The sequence below is a fragment of the Labrus mixtus genome, chromosome 1, assembly GCF_963584025.1.
Source record: "Labrus mixtus chromosome 1, fLabMix1.1, whole genome shotgun sequence".
In the NCBI taxonomy this organism is placed as follows: Eukaryota; Metazoa; Chordata; class Actinopteri; order Labriformes; family Labridae; genus Labrus; species Labrus mixtus.
The window spans coordinates 17,555,414-17,582,907 of record NC_083612.1 but is presented as its reverse complement, the minus strand read 5'-3'; the positions used below and the strand labels follow the sequence as shown (position 1 = coordinate 17,582,907).

At 40.3% G+C, this 27,494-nt stretch overlaps 3 protein-coding genes across 3 annotated transcripts; 1 reads left to right on the top strand and 2 right to left on the bottom strand.

Annotated features, from left to right (window-relative positions):
* The first annotated feature begins 1,394 nt into the window (after positions 1-1,394).
* lamp1a (lysosomal associated membrane protein 1a) lies at positions 1,395-7,482 on the top strand. Its single transcript, XM_061035921.1, has 9 exons — positions 1,395-1,698; positions 4,356-4,462; positions 4,585-4,804; positions 5,038-5,199; positions 5,303-5,508; positions 5,607-5,732; positions 5,825-5,891; positions 5,981-6,148; positions 6,909-7,482. Exons 1-9 carry the CDS (start codon positions 1,644-1,646, stop codon positions 7,046-7,048), a joined length of 1,251 nt encoding a protein of 416 aa, XP_060891904.1. The 5' UTR covers positions 1,395-1,643; the 3' UTR covers positions 7,049-7,482.
* Positions 7,483-7,902: 420 nt separating this feature from the next.
* Positions 7,903-18,580, bottom strand: grtp1a (growth hormone regulated TBC protein 1a). Its single transcript, XM_061035933.1, has 8 exons — positions 17,892-18,580; positions 16,097-16,248; positions 15,571-15,729; positions 14,198-14,322; positions 13,079-13,175; positions 12,327-12,499; positions 10,946-11,131; positions 7,903-8,798 (listed from the first exon to the last, which is right to left on the bottom strand). The coding sequence occupies exons 1-8, from the start codon at positions 17,969-17,971 to the stop codon at positions 8,706-8,708; spliced, it is 1,065 nt and encodes a 354-aa protein (XP_060891916.1). The 5' UTR covers positions 17,972-18,580; the 3' UTR covers positions 7,903-8,705.
* Positions 18,581-23,700: 5,120 nt separating this feature from the next.
* adprhl1 (ADP-ribosylhydrolase like 1) lies at positions 23,701-27,401 on the bottom strand. Its single transcript, XM_061035881.1, has 7 exons — positions 27,020-27,401; positions 25,730-25,894; positions 25,520-25,645; positions 25,205-25,345; positions 24,936-25,063; positions 24,684-24,816; positions 23,701-24,593 (listed from the first exon to the last, which is right to left on the bottom strand). Exons 1-7 carry the CDS (start codon positions 27,231-27,233, stop codon positions 24,424-24,426), a joined length of 1,077 nt encoding a protein of 358 aa, XP_060891864.1. The 5' UTR covers positions 27,234-27,401; the 3' UTR covers positions 23,701-24,423.
* Positions 27,402-27,494: the final 93 nt, after the last annotated feature.

The following is a 27,494-nucleotide window of genomic DNA, read 5'->3' as shown; positions in this document are numbered from 1 at the left end:
TACAACTCCCTGTGGTTTGGTGATGTCAAATACATCTGTGACCAATATCATTGCTTTAATGATTAACTATGATCAATGTAAAACAAATCAGAGAAAAAAAGGAGGTATGTTTGCAGCATTTTATGCAAATGAATGCCTTTCACAACATACGTATAGAATGAAGTAGAAGGGTATCAAATGATGTACTCTATCACTTTTTGTGTCATCATATTTAATAAGTAATCTTATTTGATACTAATACAACTTTTTAAACAATGCCCAACTCTACTGACAGCAAGTGAGTCCAATGAAAGACTTCTGTCTACCATGCAGCTGTGCTGTGTGCCATTTAAGGATCAAAATATGGACATCACAAACATGTCCCACAGTGTTTAGATTCCTTCTATATGCTTGAGCTTGTTGAAAGCTCTCCTACTTTGAGCAAGAGCTAATCATCACCTGATAGAAATGTGTCCCTCTCAAGTTACTGGAAGACTTAACTGAAAATAAAAAGATGTTCTTGTTACTTTCAATATTACAGCAAGAAAGTACAGATTTTGTATGATTGAAAAAAAGGGATGTTTTACAATATACTTTGATTTTAAGACAAAAATAACGCATGCAGTTTGTAAAAGTGTGACTAAACTATGAAAGGGGAATGTGGTGGGGTCCTGATAAGTCCTCGACAGCAGCATTAAAGCAGCCCCTGCGTTCCTTCTGGGGTTTTACACACCCTCGTGAATAGATGGAGGTGTCAGCTGACTACTAGTAACTCATGCACTTTCAGGCTGCACATCATTGTGTGTGTGTGCCCGCGTGCTGCCTTCCCTTTTACAGAAAAGATCCTGAATTTAAACATATAATATACCATATAATGAATATGTTACATGCTAGGCAGGCCTATTAAAATAACTAATGCCACTAATAATTCAAATAAAAGTTGTGTTCCAGTAACATTTATGGGAAACTTGTGAATTTAGAAGTGCAGTAGCCTACTTGACATTTAACATTAAAGATAAGCTATATTCCCCTGTCATCACAACTGAATAACTTTTCTAATTAATAAGCCATGACATATATCACAAGTGTGAGTTCTCTCATTGTAACTGAGTTCCTTGAAACGCCCTGTGTTTCTCTTAAGGGGTCCTCTTAACACCTACCCTAGATTATGTAGAGTTATGTAAGTCTTATTTATTAAAACGCATTTTCTTATTGAGCTACACGAAATCAAAACTCTTCCTCCACTGTGCATATGTATGACATTTTGTTTTCATTGCAGGGCAAAAACACCGATGATAAGTATTTGCCTTGAATGAAGCTCGTGAAAGAATGAAGGGGGCGGTCTCACGTGACTGGGAAGCTCTAAATGTTACCAGTTCACATGACGTGAGGAGACCAGGAGGAGACTGGTTTCTGCAGTCAGTCCGTGCTCGACATCTAACCGCGTTGAACCGGGTCGTTTCCAACAGGACTTGTCTTATGAACACTGAGTAATTATTTCGTCTTCACACGGACAGAAGATTAGCAGTAACGTCACGCCTCGTATTTTAGATAACGGTCCCGCGAAGTCAAGTGCAATTCACGGTGCGCTCGTGAGGACCCACCTGCGCCTGAAGCGGCTCCTCTGTTGTCTTTTTTTTTTTTCTTGCCCTCCGATCTGAGAGATGAAGCTATTTCACGCTTTGGCCGTGCTCATCATCGCCTGGTGTGCGGTTATAGGTGAGTGTTTTGTTAAAGCATGTCTTCATCACCTTGCTGACTGACTGGCTGGCTGGCTGGCTGGCACGACTGTTGTCTAGTTGTGACGTCAAAGTACCACTTCGAGGCTATACCTGTATGTCAGGTATTGAGTTCTTGTGATGTTTAATTATGACACATTTAACAGCCTGAGAGTGAAGTGTCCGCCCAAGCAAAACTATTTGACGATGCCATGTTATGACATTTCAGAGCTAGACAAGGAACGCACAGTTAAGAAATGAATCAGCATATTAATGGGCACTAAATAAAACATGTTAATTGCAGATTATTACAAATATTATTGCTTGCTGAATGTTTCTGTGTGTACTGTTTATTTTACTGTAGGATTCAGTAGCCTAGGTAGAATTGAGTTGTATCTCAGAATTGTATTTGTTTTGCAGATGTAGAGTATGGCTAAATAATAATGTACAAATACTAGGTATAGGCCTATAGCTAAGTAGTCGGATGCACCATGATCATATTAAACTTAAGCTTATTTAAACCAATCGTATTTCATACTAGTAACCAGAGAAAACTAGGCATGTATGTCCTCCAAGTTCAACCAAAACTAGATCAGTGCTTAATGAGCTACATGCTTTGAACATGGACTTTGTACATTTTGAAAATCCAAAGGTTAGTAGTGTCAAAACAGGCTTGACCTAAAAAAACCCTTGGACCTGATTCTATTCCATTCTATTCGTTTCTATGCTAATGCCTAGGTTTTGTTAATGTTGTGGACCAGCAGATTGAAGCCATTGTTGTGTCATTTGAGAGCTTCACATGACTGGGGTGATGGCTTTTTGTTGGCACACAGGTCATTAGGGGCCTACTGACAGTGTGAGTTTATCAGCAGTTTAGTCGCCCTGAGCACACACACACACACACACACACACACACACACACAACGTCATGCTGACTGAGTACAAGATCCCATTTCAATTGTAGCTTGGTAGTTTAAATTTGATTTATTTTTCATCTTGATGCTTTCATTATAATTGAAGTTCTCCTCTCTTTATGAATAAGAAAGCAATACGTCGGTGTTCAGTTTTGTTTTCTACTTTGGAACATGTTCAGTATCTTTTCAGACATCCAACATCAGCAATCCCCCCCCCCCCCCCCATCCAAGAGGCAGTATGGCATACTTTTCTGTTTTTTTAATCTGTCCATACAGACTGTCTAATGCTGCTATCTTCAGCCCGATACTTCGCACACACAGCCACTTTTACCTCATGATCAGATTGCAGTGTTGTGCAAACCGTCTGCTGTGTGTTTACATGGTGAACAGAGAGGTGACATCAGGGTCATGTTACAGTAAGGCAGCGAAGCACAGTGCCTTTCCCTATGACATTAATAGATTATATTAATGGTGAACATGATGTGAAAATGTGGTAGGGAGAGTGTTCAGTCAATTGGTTGTGTAATAAGTGAGTTGTACAAATTAGTAACAGAAGCATGTTGGACAAAAGCTAATTCAATCTGTCCCTAAGAAATACGAGCTGGTAATCGGCATTTATTTAGAATAGCTTTCAATTACAATAATCATCTTAGCAGGGAAATGCTGTTTGCTGCATTTGTACAAGATCAGAGATTTTATGTCTGTATTTAATTGTATTGTTTGGTAGATTAGTGAAATCAACTTACAAATAAAACATTTGTGTTTTGTGGCCCGTGGAATAAATAAATAATAATACGTTTTTATTTTATTGTACATGCACAGTTGATAAGACCATTCTCTTTGATGTTTGACAGATAGGAAGAGAATCAAGAGGTAAAACACATCCGTGCTGTTTCTCTGCTGCTGTTTAGTTAACCCCAAAAAGGAACAGTTGCGGTCACAAAACCACAATTGAACCAAACTGTCTCCATCTTTGTAAAGGTATTAAAGGTGGGAAGTGTGAAGCAAGCAGTTCAATCCCTGCATTGTGCTACCGTCCCATAAAAGTGATGAGATCCAGGATATTAGTTGTAGTGTTTATAAGTGCATGTGTCCGGGAAAAGCCACCTCAGCTTCCAAACAAACAAACGAACAGACAGTTCTCTTCACATACGGTCACATTGACATTGGGTTGGCCAGTTTCCAGGGCATGAGTGCACGTTTGAAAGTTGCCTAGCTGGTAAATGCTTCTTGGTAATTCAGTTCATATGAGCCCAAAGTTTGGCTCTACATCTGTCATACTTCTAGATTGAAACGACAGCAAACAAATCTGTCTGAAAAGAGACTGCAGCCCTCTGCTGGTGGCTGTGTGTACTTCTTAGTTGTGTATGTAGGACATGAAATCATGTGACCCTAGTGGTTATCTTATAATAATCCTCTGTTATCATTTATACTCATGGTGGAGCCTTTATCTAACCAGGCAAGTCATATAAAAAAGAAGACCCAGATAGATATGCTTTAGCAATATCCAAGTGTGAAGTTAAATATTGAAAACTTTATAGCTCAAGCAGTCTGCAGGTCATTTCGTGTATTCATAGGCTACATATACATTATTTTGGTTTTCACGGTGAGATATGATATGACACAAAACACTCAAACCATGACATGTTTATGACACAGTTTGTCCATGTTATTATTACTGTAGGTTGTTTTTCAATGCCGTTTTGATTTCGAGCACCCCTGCTCTTTGTGTTCTCTCCTTCAGGTCGCTCTCAGGCTGTTACTCTGGAGGTGAGGGCGGGGGACTCCACCTGCATTAAGGCTGAGCTTTCAGCGTCATTCTCCATCCCGTACAACACCTCCAGCAGCACGGTATGCCCAGCGACGACAACGCGCAGCTCTGTTGTTTTCTGTCTCTGAAAGAACGCTCGTCTTATTGATCGTACCTCCTTGTTAACTCCAGTCGACGTCGTGTCTTCTCTCTTTTTCCTCAGAGAACAGCGCAGTTCTCGCTGCCTGACTCGGCCACAGTGGATACAGGCAGCAGCTCGTGTGGCACAGACAGCAGCTCGCCATGGCTGGTGGCTGTGTTTGGACCGGGCCACGCTCTGGGATTAAGCTTTTCAACCAACGGAAGTCTGTACAATGTGGCTAACCTGACGCTGCAGTACAACCTCAGCGACACATCGGTCTTCCCCGGGGCAGACAGCTCCGGTGAGAACAAATTAAAAAAACAATGTTCTCATGATCAGTGCAGATTGTGGCACTTTTAAGACCGTCACAGTCGGACCGCTTCTTATATACAGTAAAGAAAATGTTTCATGTTACATTACAGCATTTTAGTCTGAAACAAATCAAGTGAACAAAGAAATAATGAACAAAGAACACGTGCCTTTATTTCACTGGTATTTTGAGACTGATTTGTTGTATGTTTGATTTTGTCCTAGATGTCGTCACTGTTGTGTCGTCTTCAGTTGGGATCTGGGCAACGGTCAACACCACCTACCGCTGTGAGAGTCCCACCACTTTCCGAGTTGGAGGATCAACTGTCACTTTTTCTGGCACGAGACTCGAGGCGTACATGCCACAAAATGAACTCAGTCCAACAGGTACTGGTTGTCCAACATAAATGTGTTAATTTCTTGATTTTGTTTCTTTAAAGGTGATTATACGTGTTTTTTTTTTGTTTTTTTTATACCTTTCCTGCTTCAGAGAGTGTATGCATGGCAGATCAGGCTAGTACTACAGCTCCACCAACCACTGCCAGTACTACAACAACCCCAGCCCCAGCACCGACCCCTCCAGGAACTCCTGAACGGGGCACCTACTCCGTAAACAACAGAAACGGCACTGTGTGTCTCCTGGCCCGGATGGCACTGCAGCTCAATGTTTCCTATTTCTCTCTATCGCAGAACAAAGTAAGAGAGATTTACGACCCATAGTAAAATCATTTAGAAATGCCTGTCTTTTCTGCCTTTATGTAAAACAAATGAACCACATTTGTCTTTGTTTCCAGACTGTGCAAGAATTAGTAAACCTGAGTCCCAATGAGACCAGTGTATCAGGATCATGTGAAGCCAGCAGTGCTTCCCTGGTTTTAACACAAGAGCAAATCACCACACTCAACCTCACCTTCACCCTGGTAAGATTGTCTTCCTCTTATGTGAATTTAGATCCTGTTTTGTTTTTCCTTGTGTAGTGTAGGTGTTAATTGAAACCCTCTCCTGTTCACAGAACTCCACAAGCAACAAGTACCGCCTGAGTGCAATAACTCTGCGGGCTAACTGGTCTGACATGAGGGGTATGTTACCATCAGAAGACTCGAACATTTTCATCCCGACTCTTCAGTTCTTAAAATCAAAGACGCATGTCACACACCTCTCTCCACAGGTCCTTTCCTGGCCAGTAACACCAGCCTGGATTACCTGCGGAGTACCCTCGGCCGCTCCTACATGTGCAACGCAGAGCAAACTCTGGCTGTAGTGCCCACTTTCTCTCTCAACACATTCAGAGTGCAGGTGCAGCCCTTTGAAGTCACCACAAACCAGTTTGCAACAGGTAACAAAGCTTTGTGTTATTCTCCCTGCTCATATTCCCACCCAGACTTATTTTCTTCTTTTTTTTAACTCTGACTCCTACACATAAGCTACCGCAGGTGGAAGTTTGCATATGGAAATGTGTCTCCATGAGATTACAAGATTGAGAATTCTTACCAGTATATCTGTTAAAACAAAAACAAAAATATCACAACCAGCTGTTTCACCCTTAATCAAAACTTTCATCTTAGCTAAGCTAAGTTCTTTGCCTGCTGGCTATGGCTTTTTTTTATTAATCAGAAAGACACCTGAGTGGTCCATGCTTTTAAATTCATCCATGACAACAAAGTGATTCAGTACACTTAATGAAATTCAAAAGCTACTTTTTAAGAGCTATTTCTGTTTTGACTTAAAATAAGTCACTTAGCTGCATCAAGCTCAACATTAGCCAAAATTTGTTGTGGCACTTACTTGTCACATTTTTCAGCTCTGGTAGGAAACATTTATTTTATTTATTAAAAAGCATGTTTTTGTCCTGGATGTTTCAGCCATAATTGACAACGTTTAAACGAATGAACTTTTCTTAGGCAATCCTCAGACATTCTTGACTCAAAAGGTCATGGGTTAAGAATCAGTAATCCCTCTGTTCAACATTTCAAAGGGGCTTTAAACCATGAACTGCAAAAAGTGGTCAGCCAGTAGAAATGCAGATTTGTGCATTTTCCAGATTAAAAACTCTACAAAATAATTTCCCATCTTCTCTTTTTCCTTCCCATAACCAGCCGAGGAGTGTCAGATAGACCAAACCCAGATGTTGATCCCCATCATCGTGGGAGCCGCTCTTGCCGGCTTGGTGCTAATCGTCCTCATTGCGTATCTGATAGGCAGGAAGAGGAGCCACGCTGGATACCAAACTATCTGAGTGGACCCTTTATTTCAAACTTAAACCTGGCAGACATGGGTGGAGATGAACCTTAGTGTGTGAGTGAGCAGGTAATAAGACTAGACACAACATGAGTGAATGGAAGCAGTCGGTACTCTGTGGTGAGTGCATGCTAGTTTTTGCATATCATGTGTGACCTCTGGATATTTTACTTTCACTTTCTCCGTGAGACGAGAAGCCAAAGACCTGCTAAGTTTAGTTTGTGTGATCATCTAGATGGAGTCGAAAAAGGATGGAGGCAGTCTGAATTACCCCATCAGCTGTTGTATTCTTGTTCCATTATGTTCCATGAAATGTTTGAATTTGCTCAAACTGCTGTTTGTTGTTTATAACTTTATAATTATTTAAAAATTATCTTTTTTGTATCCCATGCAGTTACAGAGGCAGAGAGTCAATAAACAGCACAGCAAGAATATTTATTCTAATAAAAGAGGCCAACAGCTTGGCCCCTGTTCTTTCTTTTATTTAATTTTATTCTTAAGCCTACCCGTGTTCGCGAGTAGTTTTAATATGCTTCCTGAGCATTAAGATGATCCCAGAGACTCCACGAAAAGGGAAATGAACTTGTATCTTTTCTCATTGCGTTCCTCCACAGCCAAAAGCCTGAGCTGTCCCAGGAGTGAAACCCAACATACAGAGCACAGTCTTATAATTCTAATAACAAGGTCGGTAACTATTTTGTGTAAACAGTGTGTAGTGGTCCGACCACAAACGCACACAGTTTTGTAGCTCTGCATAACTACATGTTTTTATCATTATAAGTGAAACAGTGCAAGGGTACATTTTTCTATCCATGCTTTTCCCCACCTCTGGAAGGAAATGTTGACATGAAGTGTAGTGATTTGATCTTTTATTTTTTAAAGAAAATGGTTTTAACTCGTTTTCTAATATGCATCTCACTGAAACTTAATAAAGTCTTCTAAGTTCAGTACTGTTTATTTTTCCTTGAGTGTTTCATTTTAGCACTGTAGATTTTCCTGGAGTGAAATAAATACGAGCATTTGCTCTGAGCTGGTGTACATTACATGGAATACTCAGGGCTGGGACCAATGCCACGGTTATTTTTGTCCCGAGCAACAAAACCGGACATCACTACTCCCAACAGAACAAACTTGATACACCTTTGATACAAAAAGAGAGCAGCCCTTTCACTTCTGTTAAGGAAAAGGTCACAAACTATGACAAACACCTTATCAAAACACAATAACTACAAGAAGCAGATTTTGAAATGTCATGTCAGTATATGATTCACATTCAGTTGGTTCCAGCATTGTGATTTGTCAGAATTTGTCAATGTGAATACAGTAGGCACAGCAGGCCTCATGGCTGTGTTTACAGTGTGCAACACATCGTTAATATGGCCTGGCCTCAACTTTGTCTTTCACCTTTCATATTAAAGTGCAAAATACCACATTTAAGTTAGTCTCAAATGGAATCATCAGTTCATACAGCACATAGCTTAGATTAGTCTTCATTTTTGACCATATATTTACACTGAAGCTGTACGATCATCTATTTAAGACACAAATTATACAGTATGTTGTCAGCATGACTCAAGTGAAAAAAGAGGTGCAAACTAGCTAGTGGGGACTCATCCCAGTGGAATGTATTTTAACGACAGGTAGTGCAGTTTGGTTCAAGATTCTTCTGCAATGATGCGAAATCGACAAGTCTCCCGCAGCTTCGTCAAGGTTGCCATGGAGAGACTTCCTGGTTCGGTGAATATTTTCTAGGACAGACAGAAAAACACCAGGGCCCATTTTAACAAACATTCTGAGAATAATCTCACAGAGCTCCTCACTCGGCTTTAAGAATCCCAGCAAGAGCCATTTTCATATCTATCAATCAATCAATTTTTATTTGTATAGCGTCAACTCATAACAAGTGTTATCTCGAGACACTTTACAAGAAGCAGGTAAAAGACCTTACTCATTGTTATGTCACAAAAAGCAGGTAAATAAAAGACCTTACTTATTGTTATATTACAAAGATCCGGCCTATCCATCATGAGCACTTTAGCAAAGCAGCAAAAGTTACAGTGGTAAGAAAAAAACCAAAAAAACAACTGAGCGAGGAAGGGACAGGAGGCGTGGTGAGGATCTCTTGGTGAGGAGGCGTGGTTACCCTGTTGCTGGCTTTCATTCTTTCAAAAGCTGTGATTGGTTGATTCAGAAAATGAATACAAATGCTCTCTTAATGATAATGGGCAAAGAAAGAAAGTGAAATGAATCATAGAATCTTGTCAGGTATTGTGTAATCATTAACACTATTTTATTGTAATCAACATCTGTTGAATAAATTGTAAGCTATACTTTGAATATTTACTTTAAATAGCTTATAAAATGCCTACTTGTAAAGCAGCCTTCCTGGAAGAAAGTCCAAAATGGACCGAGTTGTCTGCATGAATTATTTTTGTATGTTCAGCCCTACTATGATTCAATAAGAAAATTCTCAATCAAGGCTCCTGTCTGTACTGCTTTTGTCTTTCCTTGCTGTACTCTTACGTTTATTTGCTCATGTTTATCTACAATGATAAGTCATTTTTGTACTTTACCTAAATGATATTAATATGAGGCTGTGTGTAATTGACTGTGTGATCACCCATTTCTCCATCTTTCTGCCATTTTCCTCTCAGCTTTAGACACTCTTAAGCCGCTTAAAAGTCATCCTCACCACTCCTAACAGAATTTAACCTTAATAGATCTCTTTACCAGGATCTAGTCTTAACTTTAAGGGGAAGTTCTTAGAAAACGTCAGGATTGTACGAATTTTCTTAGAATTGTATCACTAGGAGCAACTCATTGTACTGAAGAGGCTTTGTGAATACAACTTAAGGGCCATAAAGCTTCATAGCACAATTCCAAACACATTTTGTTGCCTAAATAATTCCCCTTAAAGTTAAGACTGAATCCTAGTAAAGACAAAAGTTATTCACAAAGCATCTTAGCCCTCGTGAGAGCTCCTACGTGAAAAGCTGTTGGGAGTGAGGAGGACTTCTAAGAGGCTTAAGAGTTACTCAAGCGGAGGAGAAAATGGCAGAAAGATGGAGAAATGGGTGATCACATGAAAAAATGACGGCTCGTCATGCCTTGCCGACATCTCTAAATGGATGAATGAACGCCACCTTCAACTCAATCTTTCAAAGACTGAGCTCCTTGTCATCCCAGCCAGTCCCTCTATGCAACCACAGATCAATATCCAGCTTGAAACAACCAAACTCATGCCCACAAAGTCTGCCCAGAACCTGGGTGTCATGATTGATGACCAGCTAACTTTTAAGGTTCAAGTAGCCTCGATTTGCCCGGTCATGTCGATTTGCCCTGTACAACATCAGGAAGATCAGACCTTACCTGTCAGAACACGCTACACAGCTCCTGGTACAGGCTCTTGTGATATCACGCATCGACTATTGCAACTCTCTACTGGCAGGTCTTCCTACATGCACTATCAAACCTCTGCAAATGATACAAAATGCAGCAGCACGACTGGTCTTCAACCTTCCTAAAAGAGCACATGTCACTCCGCTGTTCATCTCCTGACACGGGCTCCCAGTTACTGCTCGCATCAAATTTAAAACTCTGCTGCTCGCTTACAAAACAGCAACAAAAACGGCTCCTCCTTACTTTAACTCTCTCATCCAGGTCTACACTCCCTCCTGCCCACTACGCTCTGCCAATGAAAGGTGTCTGATCCAACCTTCACAACAGGGTCCTAAGACACTGACTAGACTCGTCTCCTCTGTTGCCCCCCGGTGGTGGAATGAACTTCCAAACTCCATTCGATCTGCAGAGTCCCTCTGCACCTTTAAGAAAAAGCACATATTTGTGCGTACGCACTGTTAGTGAATGAGGCCCAATACCTCTGTACTGTTTTTACCTGCATGAAAGTGTGGCATTCATCCACAAATGGTCCATGGGTGATCTGCTTGAAGCTTTGGCAGACATCTGGTAGAGACTGGGCCTGTTGGATCAGAGCCTCGTTGTGGTGGATGAGTGTCAGAGCTACACGGAACAGGATTTTAGAGCCCTCGTAAAACAGGCAATCCCAAATCCGCAGAACTGTCTGCAAGGCAAAAGCAACAATGTATAAGTTATAGAGGACGTTTGAAAGACATCAATGTATCTGTGACCAGTTGCTGTTTGTTGTTTATCAGCTAGTGTCAGTTTAACTACTGAAAATTATTACAGCATCATGACATTTTTCAAGGGGAAAGTTTAATTATAGTAAAACTATCATATAAGGTATTTAGTGCGCTATCTTAAGTGGGATACTTTGCAGATTTTTGACCTTATCTCTATCAATGCAATTAAGGTATAGACTAAAAAAGCAGTATAGAACAGCAGTATAAAGGAAGACTATACACTGCCTGTGCTAACATAACAAATCAGTTATAAACTAATTTAAATACCAACCTGAACTGAGAGGTTGTTTTAGGTGAGAATCTATATTGCAGTATTTTACTGGTGAAGATATTAAGCTGTATTAATTCAAACCAGAGCATCCTGTTAGACAAATGGGGCGAGGCAATGCTAAGCTGCTGCTGCTCAGGGCAATGCATCTTGGTACATGTAGGCACTGCAAAAATGATTCTGTAAGCAGAGGAAATCTCATTCAGAGTATTCTCATTCAGAATAGCATGCACTGATTGCACTCAGTTGGATTTGATGTCTTCAATTAAATTAATATCAGCACTAACAGGGCATCTACATAAAACAACACCAGTGAAAACTCTTAAAATTCCTATTTTGTTATATGTAACTCAGCTGCTGTTATCAAGTGAGGCAAAGGAACACCTCAGCTTCAGCAGTTACTCTGACTCAACCTCTGGATTGACTCATGGCCTGGTGGGAATGAAATGAACCTCTCCATGTGTTACACCCTCTTGGTGAAGCTCCATGTGTATTTGGTGAAAATACCACAGTAGTCCACAACCCTCCCATAGCTATTTGAATTTGGAAAGAAAAAAAAACTAATCAAAGGAGTTTAAAATAAAATTCTGAATACACTTAGAGATAAATGATGATTGATTTATTGATTGATAGAGTAGGCAAACAGGAAACTGTGTTCTTTTATATGATTTAGATTTTGCACTTTGAAAGAGCTTTTATTCATTGAAATATAAGACGCAAAGTTCATTATCACAGCATAAAAGTTAAGAATAACTTGGCTGCCTCATGTGTAGGTAAAGTCCTGAATGTTTTAATGGCAGGATTGCCTTCTTTGTGTCACTATCAAACAAACACTGATAAACACTCACCTCTACTGGTAATACGTCTATGTAGAGGCAGATGAACCATCGGGAGACCACCAGGGTCCACATGACATTATGATCCAGCATGGTCTGCCAGACTCCGGGAATTTTGACTTTGACAAGTTCCCCTAACACCTCCTGGTCTGTCTTAAGCCCCAGCATGGCTGGACTATAGTAGTCTGGAAACACACACACACACACACACACACACACACACACACACACACACACACACACACACACACACACACACACACACACACACACACACACACACACACACACACACACACACACACACACACACACACACACACACACACACACACACACACACACACACACACACACACACACACACACACACACACACACACACACACACACACACACACACACACACACACACACACACACACACACACACACACACACACACACACACACACACACACACACACACACACACACACACACACACACACACACACACACACACACATCATTGTGAGTTATACTATAATATTGTTTACATGTTTGTAAATTAGCCTAACTTAATTAAGTTAATTTTCCTGTTTGAGTGTGTACAAGATGCAAATTAAACCACACTGTAGGTCTTAAACGATAAACACATAAATATCATGTGACCTCCTACAGGATTATTTTGACCAAGGGGACAATCCAGGCTACTACCCACTACTGTCAGGACAAAACTGTTTAATGTACACACAATCGTGCACACACACACACATACATACCTGGTAAAATTCTACCAAGGAGTGCGTCCATCAGCCAGAATGATTTCTCTTCATCTTTTGTGATGATAAGTAGATACCCAGCTATAAAGTTCATCCCCTGGAGACAAAAAAGTCACACTCAGGTTACACAGGAATTTAGTGATCCTGCTTGAGCAGGTTTTAATACAGACTGTAGAGCTCTTTGTTATTAAACCATTCAAGGAGGACCAAGAATTTTCTTTTCAATTGAGAGGGCTTCACCTTTGAAGAACCATTTCATTTCTTTCTTTCATGAGGGGGAGCTTATTACTAATATAAAAATATAAAATACATTCCATAAAACAAGACAACTTAGTACACTCACAGCTGTGAAACAAACTACACAGTAGAAAACAAAACATACCGGTAATTACTGAAGCATAATTACAAACTAGAGCAGGCGTTTTAAAGATTAGTTACATAATTTAATGAAAAGAGAGGATTATTAGATTTTTTTCAATCTGTTGAAGTGTTACATTTTAAGGCACATTACACCAACAAAAGGGCACTTAGTATGCTTTTAGACAAAACAGTGATCAATATGTTTTAAGATTATGAAGGACCGTTTTAAGAGATACATCAAAGAATGAATTTCATCCAGAGAAAATATCCTCTGGGCGACACCAAAGCTCAGACAAGTGGTCTGAGTGTGACCATAGATGGATGCTTCCTCGTTCTACCTCAAAAAGGATGTAACCATCAGCACAGCTCTGCTCCCTGTTTGAATTGCAAATCAAGCCTCTCATGCTTTGGTGAATGACATGTTACTTTTAAATGTAGACGATAGTAGAAATGTGGAGTTGACATGAACAGTGTTGAACATTACTGATATATTTTATACAATTCCATCCACTCAAAATGTCATTGTCCCATTTTATACTGCAATAAATAGAGTTTATATTCAAGTCAGTTGTGCGTATTTTTATGCCATAATCCAGACCAATCATTGTCCTTGTGCTTCTGTGTGAAATCAGTTAACCATTATTATCAATATTAACACATTTTGGAAGCTCCTTGACGAAAACAAATATTCCCCTTTTCCTTTTTAACAAACTGTAAGCATGCACAATCCACCCATAAGTAGCTCTTCAGTGGTATTACCTGACAGTAGCCCACAGTCGGGTTGTGGTGGCCGTAAGCCAGCAGCACGTTGTACAGAGCTTTCTGTAGACATGGGTTTGATGTCTTGCGGAACTGGACGTTATCTGGAAATGTTCTGTTCAAGTCTGTAAAAATAAATAAATAATAATACACTTAATACGTTTTGCTGCAAATTCAAAAGCAGCACCAGAGTCTGCGTAACAATTTAGATCATTACTTCAGTCTTGTGATATGACAACATCTGAACAAAAAACCTCTACATAAAGTTTGTATGTTTATGTTAAGCTATTATATATACTCTGTGCAATGTATGTTTTTGGATAACTTACTATTTCCAAACGAAGACAGCTAACCTGAATATATAAAGTATCGCCTAAACTGAGAGGACCGAGGTGATGCTAAGGTTAAAATAACTGCTCACCAAGTAAAACACTTTTTGTAACTGAACAAAAAATGTTCTACTATGTTCTATTTTATAACATGAGCGTCATACTTTTGAGGTCACAGTTGTTTGAGATAGATCAAATGATTGCTGTAGTGAAGACTTTCCCAGGTCTTTAATGCTTTGTTAAATTACAGTTTTTCTTCTCTGATACACATTTATGGATCTATCACTGGCTATCCTGGATCCTTTCTCAGAAATCAGCACCCCCTTCAAACATTAACAGGGCAGCTGCTCCGGATGAAGAGGATTTCCATTTACTTCAAAGCAATGCATATGAGCCACTCAACACAGAAAACATATTCTGTAATGCCAGGTAAGAGAAACAAAATACGAAATCTGTCAGACACCCTTCTGTGTTGTTGCCTTTTCAGGGTTTGCATTCTGTCTGCCGTCATCGGCTGAACTCAGCAGAAACTATCAACTGGTAAACTAAATACCGTAAGCACAAAACAGTTCAACCACAGAGACAGTCCGTGAGAAATGACTAGCTTAAAAATAAAATCTTTTATCGTACTTGTGTTTCTCTTCACCTCCCCCACCACCACCACCACCTAAAATATTATTGTTTCACAAGCAAAAGACAAAATGTTCAATATGTCAAGGCTAAACAAAAACCTTTAGACTGCCACATGAACATGTTTCTGTTGCTCTCTGTCATCCCTGACTGAGCAGAGGCCATGATGTCTCCAAAGCACTACTGCCAGTAAGTTTAACTTTGAAGTGTTAATGTTTTTTTTTTTTTAATTTGCACAAGTAGGCGGAGTGAAGAAAATAACTCTTTATCTTTAAGTAGAGCTTCAAATACAAGTCATAACTGAAAACAGACTTTACTCTTTCAAAAACAACTCAGTTGGGGTTGGTGTGAGGTGTGTCACTTCTTTTCTCAGTCAGCATACGGATGAATCAGAAACTCTTTTGGCAGTCTGACCTGTGCAGATGGTCTCCACCAGTTTACGGTCATGCTGGGCTTCGATAAGGGACTGGTAATATCCTGGGTTCTTCTCTAGCTTTTCTTGGGCCCCGCTGGCTGCCATCCAGATCAGAGCCCTGTGCTCATTGGGAATCCCCTTACGTACATAACGTTTTACTGAAGGAGAGGGGGAAGATTTCAGTTAAGAGATGCACTTTACACACACACACACACACACACACACACACACACACACACACACACACACACACACACACACACACACACACACACACACACACACACACACACACACACACACACACACACACACACACACACACACACACACACACACACACACACACACACACACACACACACACACACACACACACACACACACACACACACACACACACACACACACACACACACACACACACACACACACACACACACACACACACACACACACACACACACACACACACACACACACACACACACACACACACGGCTTGTTGGAAGTTTTCACACTTACATTTTACATTCTTCTGCACCTTGTTTTTCCCCTTCAGCAGTTTTGACCACTTGATGGATCGCCGGGTAAGCACAGCCAGATACTCGGACATGAGTTCCTCATATGACTCATAATCAAAGTCCTCTGAACGCTCAAAGCCATACGGATCCACACTGGGGCAAAAAGTAAAAAAAACAAAAAACTGTAAATACCTTGAATGAAACATTGTCATGCATTCAAATCATAATGTTTTAAGCTTACAGGTTTTAGTATACCTGTATGCATTATGTGCTTTAACCTGTTTACTATTATGTAACTGAATTTGGGATCAAATAAAAATCATGCTAAATGTATATTTTTCTACTTTAAACTGCTGATGATTTTATTATGAAGGCCTTGTCCCTACATCCTTAGTGCCTTTGTTCAAGCGTAACTAGACAGGATAAAGCAAACACAGCACAAAGGCAAGATTGAAGGCTTATTGGGTCAAACTTCTTATTAAGCATTTGTATGCACGAGACCTAAATCTGGAATCAGACTCCAGATGAAAAAGTTGTGGGTGTAGGTGGCTCAACCTAATGCCTTAGGTAACAAGATTATCTCCCTGTAGCTTAACTCTTTCTCGAAAGCAGTCATCCCATGAGAAGAACATACAACCACAAAGCAGTACTGTGGGGGGGGGGGGGGGGGGGGGGGGGGTGTCACTACATCCGTTTTGAGCATGTTAAAAACACAATAGACTTCACAACTGCTCGCAGACTAGACACAGTATTAGCTTGAACTAAAACTCTGCAAATACTGGGTGAAGATAAAGGTGTCATCTTGCAAATCTGATATTCCCCCATGTTGTTGCCCAAACAAGGGATGGCCACACATTAGATGTTTGAGTGTAAAGTTTGTGAATGTGTAACTTGTTGTCACACGCAACAGCTTCCCTTGTCATTTAAAAAATAGCTGGATGCAAGTATTGATTTGAAACAAAAATCTACGAAAGGCCGAATGCTTCAAGTCTACGTCCACATGTACTCTGCACTATTTGATGTTCTGTTGAACCAGAGTGTCCATTATATAGTCAGGAGCTAGTTTGTAAGGTACACTTTGATAAAACTATGGCAATGTAATACAAAAGCTTTCAATAAATCCTTCCCTCGTGGAAGTTAAAACAATTTGCTTTTGTTCAAATTGTTAAAAGAGAGGTGTTTATTTAATGGTATGGATAATTTGGAGGTTGTCTCATGGTTGCAGACATTGTTATGAAACACCTCAAAATGCAATAACCCAATTAACTCAAGCATCTATTAATCTGTCTTAAAACATTTCCCAAAAGGCTTTCACATGATAATCTTCAAGAAGGTAGGATTTACTATGAGGCTTTTTGGGTCACACTGTGTTGTTGTTATTAGCAGGAGTAGAAATGCAAAAACTTCTACAGAAGGTATATTTCTCTTTAAATTACATTACAGCTGAGTAACATCTACCCAGGAAGACATTAAATCAAAAGACTGTGTAGAATGAAGATGTACATTATGTCTTTAGACTTTACATAGCTCTTGTAGTTTTAAAGCAAATTTTTAAAAAAAACTACGAATAACTTCCAGCAATCATCGCGAGATGTTAGCAGTGGTGCTAACAACTTCAGTCACGGTTTTAAATGGTCTGTTAATGCTTTCAATTACCGAGAAATGAGGGATGAAGTAATTAGGTACTACTAAATTGACTTATCGGGTAAGTTACTTAACTACTCCTGGCTTCACAAAGTCACTGAGATGTTGTTTTTAAACGTTTAAAAGCGCAAGGTAAATGGCAATAGGTTTACCTTTCCACCCTGCTTCTGGCTGTCCCGTTGACAGCGGAGGGGCTCTGACTGCTCGCCTTGTTCTTGTTCTTGTTCTCCATTGCCTCACTTTACCTCCACTGTTATCCCGAAAGTCTGAGCAAGAGTCAGACTCCGTAATCCACCAAGTTATGTTCCCACGAAAAAGAGCAAAAACATAGTCTTGTACAAAAAAACGTGAATGTCGAAAGAAATCACAACATTGAGTGGAGGTAATTCAGCGTTGACTTTTAACCATGTTGGCGTGCGGAGCGACGACTAGACACTGCCTTTTTCCTGGGATTAACATGCTATTCTCGAAGACGGAAAGCTTTGAAGAAGCTTTCTCACGCTTTTCCACCTCGCCGAGAAGTCAAATTACCCAAATGTTTAACTGTTCGCCGATTATAAAAACAAGCCGTGTTGAGAAAGCGGAGTTTGCCTCGAGTCTTATCTGCATCCACATGCACCTGCTGCTGCTGCTTCTTCTGCCCCCCCTGGTCCTCCCCCTTGGAGAACAACCAGCCGGCATGAGGCGCTAAAAACTACATTTACATGAAGAATACTAAACGCTGTCCAAGTGGGTCCAAAAACAACAAGCCACCGAAAACCCACTAACTCGGTTGAAAATTTCCGACCAGTGACGTTTGTCCCAGGACGCACACGTCAATCAAAGCTAATGCTGCCTTCAAGTCAAGTAGTTCCTCATAGCGATCGGAATGGTTAGTCATTTATTGGGCATTCAGGGAGCTTTGTTTGGACTTGCAGTGACATAACTTAAGGGGGAGATATGTGATAGGTTTAAAGTGATTCAATTATGGCTCTGCAAATACTGTTTTTTTTGAAGTGTTGGTTTGTACAACATGTGTTGCAGGTAACCACGTCAACAAGATCCATTTTTTTAATGAAGGGTGAAGTCTGTTAAAGATTTAAGAACTTTTTTTTTCTCTATGACCTGTTTATGATACACATATGACTTTTAGACGTATTTTTACTTTACAAGAATACATCACCACCCTTGTTTTGCAACAAGTAAGCCAGCTGATGATCCTGCAACATTAACACATTGTAGAACATTTTGTCATAAAGCATGTTTTATCATCACAACTCTCGCCACATACACGGCAACATTAAACTGTCACACTCACAGCTCCGTAATGTGCAAGTGGTTTGAATGTCCGATAACACACAAAGGCAACTGGAATTGTAACAGGCCGCGCCCTCTTCGGTACAGCTCTTAGACTGCACAGCCACGTAGCACAGGTAGGCTAGTTAGTCATGTGTTCATATCATGCGCCTCTGCAGGGCTTTAGTTGTCCAGTAGATACCTGGAACTGTACATTTCTGCTTCACAGGGGAATTAGTTTTCCCACCCCCTTCATTTTTGAGAAGGTTGCTAATAAGTTAATTCAATAGAAAAGGTACTTAAGTCGGACCAGTGCTTAATGAAAGTAAATGGTTGACCTCAAAATAACTTATCAGTGATATTCCTGTTTACCTTATTCTCTTTGTGAACCCAGTGTCATCACGTCACCCCGTTCCTAGAGAAACATTTGGGAAATCATATTATATTATTAGTACACATTAATTTTAACAAAACAAAGATAAAAAGTATTTCACCCTCACTCAAGTAAAAGTAGAAAGCTCTTTCTGGAAAACATGATGAGCATCAACATGACTCAGACTTCAACAGTCACCAGACTTAAATTTGATTATGTGCAAATGAGAGAATGTGGAGCAGAGCCCCAGATACTCACTGTCCCGGGATGACATTAAGGTTGCTCTGCTGGCTTTTTAGCCATCTTTGAACTCCATAGTTTCTTTTTATCCATAGCTGGAAAATGATAAAAATCATGAAGGGGTAGAAAAGTGTTATAAAGCAATTAAAACAACAACTTAACATAGCCTACTGTTTGCTGTGGTGCATCTCTGAATTGCTATAACCTGCAGAAATCACTATTCTTTTTAAGAAACAAAGAACCTGTATTATTTGTATTATTCAGTAGCCTATTTATACTTTTCCCTGCTCCGTATTCTGTATTCTGATGTTTATTATTACTCAGATAGATAAGAACACCTATACTCCTACCAGCACAACCAGAATGGAGCATGGTGAACCAGGATAAGCCTTGGTATGGACAGATGATGGATCATGTAGGCCATGATCTTTTATCCTCTCATAATATACCAGAATAAGTCTAAATACTTGGGAGTGTAATCCTGCCGGTGGGCGGGGTCTGATTTGTCAACAGGATGAGCTTTCAGCTATGGACATATTTGGCACTGTTTCAAGCAGATAAGCATCTGTTGCAGTGCTCACTATTACATAGAGAGACATTAAAACTTAAAGTCTGACTTTATTATTCCTGTTTATAAGCTCATCTTTATTGCCTGAGATTCTCTATCATTAAAAAAATATTATCAGGTACTTCTGAACAGCTTTGACAACTTCATGTATGCAGCCATTTTTTTTTTTTTTTTTATGAAATCTTACAAATATTAAAGCTACCTACCACACTTTATCAGTGATTTAACAATAAGACAGGATTGACAGTGTGCTATTATAGTTTTAAAAAGTTTATTTAGAAATAAACAAACAATACTAAAACATCTCTAGTTTACAGTAAAAGTTAAACACCATGCCATACAAGTTGTAGAGAATTATGATGAAAGATTTACATGTTAGTTGGAAATGATTTGGCACACAGTAATATTTGAGCATCCTGCACCAGGCATGTCTTTGGTGTATTTGGGTTTCCCTAAAGAGAAGCTGGAAAATGGTCCTGGGAAGATATTCAGACTAGGCGGATAAATAGATAAAAAAAATATTCATATTTGATCAAATCAAAATAAAACTACAAAATGTAAAGCTGTTTTAATTTAAATAAGTCTTCATGTTTGCAACGCGAGTACACTACTTTGACAAATCTTGATTTAACTGATGTCACAATCATTTTAAAATCAGAAAAATATTAAGTTCTAGGATTGTATCATTTGTGGAAATGATACCAACCTAAAAAGTAAAGGTGTCAGTAAATCGTATAATTTTTGGTTTATATGTTTGTTTTACTGAAGGATCCCCATAGTTGACTGTCGTGTACTTTGGTTTCTGTTTTGGACTGTCTCGCTCAGGTTCAATTGTAGAAAATGGTTCAGCACAAGTCTCACTGTCTTTGAATGCAGCCGCGTTGGCAGTGTCATCAGAAACCGTTAAACTCTGAAGCATGCCCATTTCTTTTGCGTCCAATTGTGTGACTTCTATGTTTTCCTCCATGTCTTTCTCTTTTCCATCCGTTGGATTCTTTTTCGTTTGTATATGATGGGTTGGTGCTTTCGTATTATTAGGAAGACTTAGCTTGATATTTTGAAAAGTCACCAATCTAGAGTTAAAATCTGTCTCAAAAGTATCAGATTGTTGTGGTGGTATTGAAACCAAGGGAGTCACTGTTTCCAGTGCCGGTTGGGGGGAGGAATCAGGTAGATCATCATCATCATCATCTTCACAGTAATCAAATCTGCAAACACATGGAATGGGGTACTTTGGCAGCCTTCGATGCGTGGTCTCAGCTTTGGTTGGATTCAGATTTTCCAGTCCTTCTTTCTCTGTTGGCTCCATAGATGTAGAAAGTCTCTCAGCTTTTGATCTTAAGAGACTTCTCCCTTCAGTCACTGAAGTGAAAGGTTCACCTGCATTCGATCCCATTGAAGGGTGTTGTTGGGCTCCTTGGGGAACTTCTGTCATCACGTCAAAAACCTCTGCAAAGGTTGAGCCTTCTGACGGTTTTGCAGAATATGTTTTAGGAGAACAATCCACACATTTGGACCACACAGGTGAGCAGGTTATGATGGTTGCCAAATGCCTATTAACGTGGGTTTCTATCTGAGGAATTAGCCTGCACGGTTCTGGGAGTGTGTTCTCAGTGACATATGCTAAACAGAGAATCTGAAGATGTCCATGTTTTAACTTGCCAGTCATATTGTTTTCTTCTACTGTAGTCTCAGTGTTACCATATTCCCCTGACACCCTGCCCTCAGCGTTGTTAATATAAGCTTGATCCTTTATATTAGCTTTGAAAGAACAATGATCTTCATCCATTGGGTCTGAATCACCCATTAGCTTTCTTTGCTCTATGTTCTTCACTTTTAAATCATACATTCCTTTCAGATTGGAGGTAACTTTTCTTGAAACATCCACTTCGTGCTTAGATTTTTGTTCCTTGCCTTTTGTAGTTTTCTTTTCTTCTGACTGCTCTTCATCAGATTTACGTTTCATTTGCTTATGTTGGTTTTGTATTTGAACAGTTTGTTCAGCTGCATGTTGGTGCAGTCTTTCATGACAAGCTACCCTCTCTTTCACACTGCTTGTTACCTGGACTCCACCAGAAGGTCTTTCTTTTGAACTCTTTAAGTCACTTCCCTTACGCACAGTGGCCATGGTCTCAAACCTCTCCATCAAAGATGATAAAAGGATGCCTCTTCCAATAAGTCTTGGTTTGATTGGCTGTTTCTTCAGACTGTTCTGCCCCTTCTCCTTTTGTTCAACCGTGGCAAACTTAGCTACAATATCTTTCACACTGCCTCCCCTTTTCAGTCCTTTTTCTCTTCCATTGCGAGCCTTTGTATGCATGTCATGCTCACTGTCTTGGCGGTTGTTCGTATGACCTCCCAGCCCTCTGCTTGGACAAAGAGTTCCCACCTCCCTCTGGTGGGTGAGGGGTGGTTTAGGTGTGGATCTTGTGAATTTGGATTGGAGTATCTGGAATGTGGTAAGGCGCCGGGATATTAAGTCTCCTGCTTTTTGATCTCCTCCACTCTCTTTTTGTGGATCTGACCAGCAGGGGGTCTTGGAACAGGTCTCAGCATTCTTTTCCAGGGTCATTTGAGGATCTGACTTGTGCTGAACAATAGTGCAACTTATCTGCAGTTGGCTGTCTGACCAATCTGTGTTTCTTTCCACAACAATATCCAACCCTGCCGTCTCTGAGTTTGCGAGGGTCAGCTTTGGAAGATCCTGTGTTAGGTAATGCAGGAGACTCTCCAGAATCCCTCGGAGAACAGGGCGACAGTTGCGATCTCTTACCAACTTCCTCAACATACCGGCATCAGGGCTGATACTGGTTTTCCGAGAATCTGGTCTATGGAGAGTGGAGAACATGCACAACTTAATCCCTGGAGCATCTGCGGCTAAGTGTTAGCACTGTAAATAATAAAACAAAGAGAGCGGCTAAGGCCTGCTCTCTTTGTAAAATGTCCTGAGATAACATTTGTTATGAATTGGCAATAAACAAAAATAATACCTGACCAGTTAAAGATTTTGACTTCACATTCAAGATTTTAAGATAACTAAATAGGTTTGGATTATCCAAGCAAACAAGTTGTACATAAACTATGTAGTAGTTCTTGAGGCCCAGGCAGGGCTTAGCTGTCTGAATGGAACAATGATATCCCACCAATTTAATAGTTATGAAATGCAAAGCTATATTTGTGTTTTACACTTTGCATCAAAAGACTGGAGATGGAGCAGTAAGTTAACTCTAAAGGGACTATTTTCTCTCTTTAACTCATTAACATTCTCCCCTGGATGACTTTACAGTCAATTGGCAGTACTTTACTCGAACTTCATATTCCAATAGTCAACTCCGACCTGCAGCAAAGGGGAGGAGATATAACGTTCAGACTTGAAGTGGAAAGCTCCAGCGTAGTGAACGTGTTACAGATTAGTTCAGGGCATTGTAGAGGAGGTTTGTGGAGCAAGAAGAGGATACTTGGTAGAAAATTAAGAAGAAAGACAAAGAGAAACAGGCACATCATGCATATTTATCTCAGTCCATTTTAATGTTTATATCGTATTAATATTCACCATGTGATGGGGATTTTCATAATAAAGTACACTAAACCTGATAAGAGCATCACAGTGCAAATTATAATTGATTACAGTGTATAAGATAGAAGTATTACACCTTAGTAATGTAATGCATAAAAGTTAAAAATCATTCAAACAGTTCAGGACATACATGCATTAAAAAGATTACTCTAGTTCAAAAATATTTGAAGCTTTCTGTGACGAGAGATGTATCTTCAAAGCAGATAGGCTGTAGGCCTATCTTAAACTTACACATTGTTTTTCCATTACATCGGTTTGTGCTTCATGTTAATACAAGTTAGTTTTAGAAAAGGATGTCAGAGAAGGAAATACATGTTGGTTGTTGAACATGAAGCCTATCTCTGCATATATCCTTCACATGATACTGTCAGACATTTGAAACACAATTTGAGTCTGTCAGCGACAAAAACAAGCATTTGAGGGAGGACTTGAATCAAGCACACGTACCCCAAGAAAATACTTGCAGTCATTGCTGCATGTTTTGCAGCTGCCAGCAGAGGCAATTAAACTATGTCAGTTCATTACAGATCAGTGTATACAGTACTGTACTGTATATGACTAGAGAGTAATGTAGGATATAAGCAGGCAGTTTTAGAGGCATGTGCAGTTCCTTTGTGCAGCCAGAAGGGTTCAGGCCAGTGAAGAGAAGAATTACTTGTCTATGCACTTCTCTGCAGATGCTGCTTTGTAAAGCGCTTCTCCCAGTTCCTCCAGGCGCTCTCTTTTGTCCAGATTCTGGTACAGACTTTGGGGAACCTTGCCCAGGCCATGCATGAGGCCATAGAGACAGCCAGCGATCAGACCTGTGGCTTCACTCTCACCTATAAAAAGAGAATTTTCACAGAAGTAGCATTCAGCAAGTTATTTTTTATTTAGCCTGTATTTTAGGTGCAGCATTCTGTGGTACTCACCTCCATGGAACATGGCTCGTTTACACAGTTCGTCCCAGTCACTGCCGGCAGCTAGAAGGGCATCGTAGGCTATCATGGGAGCATCGTGACCTCTGCGGCCTGCACGACCCTCTGAGCTCCAGCGCTTGTATATCTGTAAATGGACATGGACAGAATACAGCAAGAAACTTCCTTTTAGGTTATTTCGTACAACCTGAAGACAAGTATATCTTGTGTTTATTCATCTGTTTGAGACAGAGAAGCAGGAAGTACCTTGTCCGTCTCCTCTGGGTCATAAGAATCAGGGAATGCCGCTTTGTTCTGTCCCTCGTTCTCAATCTCTCTCTCTTCCAGGTAAAACTGCCACTTGGCCTCAAAGTAGAACCAGTTTTCCTGATATTCTGCTCAGGAGTGTAAAATCAGACAGATTTCTGTTATCACCTTTCAGCATACAACCCCAATTAAGGAATTCTCTTTACTGACTAACACTATAGTTTTTTTTTTAGGTTTTAACATCAATACAGAAAAAAGCAGAAACTAACCTGACATGTGTCGTATAGTCTTCTTGCAGTACTCCTCAGCTCGAGGGATGACCTTCATGAGCTCACGGCCCCAAGTCACAACAGGTTTCCCCTGGATCGCATAGGATGCAAACAGTGCTGATGTCAGGGAGCCTAGGAAGCCTGAAGCCAAGAGGGACACAAATAGTCACTGCGCAATATCTTTCTACTGACATTTCTAATTCAAAACTTAAATATATATTAATACTAACAGGTGAGATGCAAATAAATACATGTAAAAGTGAATTATCAACTTTTAGATGTCACATTTGTTTGTATATATTTGAAAATGCTAACCTGTCGGATGGTTGTGGGTCATTCTGCCAATCTCTATGCTGACCTCCACCAGGTTGTCTAATCTCTCAGGCTGCCAATATCTCATACCCACACACATGGCTTTGGCAGCTGCCCCAAAACCGGACCCTGTACATACACATATGTGTCTGGATTAAAACACACATTTTATATCACGTGTTTTTAATAACAGTATCATAAACCTCCACTAGCCTTTTTCATTAAACGGTGTGTGCCAGGCGAGCAGGAAGTTGTGTGGTTTGAGGTGAACACAGCCCTCCACAGTGGCAGGATCTGGAGCTTTGCCCTGGAGAGACACCATGGCTTCAACATAGAGACGCACCAGCTCCCGGTACAGGTCTTCCAGACACCAGTAATCTGGACACATATACACAAACACAGACTGAAAGGCACTCATGATCGGCATGCAAGACGAGATGAGTGGTACTGCGGTGGGCTAAGTTTAGCTTCAGCCTGCCGCACCATAGATTAGGACCAGCATGCCTCAGAACAAGTGGAGTCACTTCCACACACCAAGGGGTCAACTGGGATCCTGGAGCAGATCCCACAGCCGTCCTGCAACAATTTACTCATGTGTGTACTTTATGTGTTTTGAAGAAAGAGCCTATGTTGACAGAGTATTATCACCTAATATTTGGTGATCTTGGATGTTGATGATTGACAGCAACTTTCACCCTCTGGACCGGACTGTAGTTCAGGTCCTGTTACAGTGGATGAGGGAGGATAAATCTGGATGTGTTCCTTTAAATCCTTCAATGAACATGTTCAAAGCTTAATTTAAGCTCTTTATTGTCTCTTTTAGATAAAAAATTAATTATACTTTGATAAGCCCATTTAATGACGGATGAAGGCCTCATACAACATTATTCTTTTACTGTATGTTCTGGCATTAACAACAGGATTTATTACAATGTGTGTATGTTCAATGTGTGTTCAGGCATTGTGTCTAAATTGGGCTTCCTAATCTCAAAAGATGTCATCACCATTTCACAGGGCTGCTGTCACTGGCTTAGAACCGCATCTGCAGTCAAACATGATACGAGCAGATTATGGAGCAGCTATTGTTCAGTAAAGGGGAGCCGTGGATACTTTTCCAAAGTAGGCTATTTTGGACTTTTCTGTCCTGGCAACCCCTGCCCACCCTGCAGGGGGCTTGAAATGACTTTAGCGTGACGAAGGTTTTTTCTTTGATGGTCAGTCGCAAGGATGGATTATGGGTATGTCAGCAGGGTTATTCATTCAGAGATGGTCTGCCAGTAAGTGATTAGCTGCTTCCACTGACTGTATAGAAGAAGCTATTCTTGTCTTTTACAATGTAGAAAGATCTAACACCTGGCTGGACAGGTCAGATGATGTCCATATATTATTGAACAGATAAGAAGGGTTTTAGTACTATTTATGGCAATATGAAAAATAAGAGTAACAAAGATTAATATTAAACATATAACAATAAGAGAAAACCCTTGTAAATCTAAAACTTACCTGTTACAAGTGCTTCTGCTGTGGTCATGTGCATAAGTGTCGCATCACTCAGGGGCCAGTTATCAGGGTCTAACTTCTGGGCCCCCAGTCCCCCTAAAGAGGCCAGTTCCTCTTGGATCTTCTTGCCTGAGGTGCAGCTCTCCCAATGACCCTTTCTGTAGCCCAAGGCATCCCCACTAGCACCCAGAACCATGGCTGCTTTGAATTTCTCCATAACACCAGGGTCCACTCACGTCGTCTTATCCAGCTAATCACAGGGAAAACAAGCTATTTTCTTGAATGAAGCCCGCACTCCTTCTCCTGGGATTAAGATGCAACCTTTTGTGAACAAATCTAAACTTTTTCACGCTGCAGTTGATCTTCACCACCTCAAAAGGCTGGCAGTCACAGAACAAAATGACAAAAATGTTGTGTTTTCCAAATACATCTTGAAAAAATCCCAATTTTTAGATCCGTTTGAAGTTTGAAGAACAGT

Coding starts and splice junctions, on each gene's coding strand:
- adprhl1 (XM_061035881.1), bottom strand. CDS start 27,233: ATGGAGAAATTCAAAGCAGCCATGGTTCTGGGTGCTAGTGGGGATGCC. Junction 24,817..24,935: donor ACCCAGAGGAGACGGACAAG/GTACTTCCTGCT, acceptor GTCCATTTACAG/ATATACAAGCGCTGGAGCTC. Junction 24,594..24,683: donor ACGAGCCATGTTCCATGGAG/GTGAGTACCACA, acceptor CTCTTTTTATAG/GTGAGAGTGAAGCCACAGGT.
- grtp1a (XM_061035933.1), bottom strand. CDS start 17,971: ATGGAGAACAAGAACAAGAACAAGGCGAGCAGTCAGAGCCCCTCCGCT. Junction 16,249..17,891: donor GCCAGAAGCAGGGTGGAAAG/GTAAACCTATTG, acceptor TTTTTGCCCCAG/TGTGGATCCGTATGGCTTTG. Junction 11,132..12,326: donor TAGACGTATTACCAGTAGAG/GTGAGTGTTTAT, acceptor TTTGCCTTGCAG/ACAGTTCTGCGGATTTGGGA.
- lamp1a (XM_061035921.1), top strand. CDS start 1,644: ATGAAGCTATTTCACGCTTTGGCCGTGCTCATCATCGCCTGGTGTGCG. Junction 5,200..5,302: donor AAATGAACTCAGTCCAACAG/GTACTGGTTGTC, acceptor TTCCTGCTTCAG/AGAGTGTATGCATGGCAGAT. Junction 5,509..5,606: donor TCTCTCTATCGCAGAACAAA/GTAAGAGAGATT, acceptor CTTTGTTTCCAG/ACTGTGCAAGAATTAGTAAA.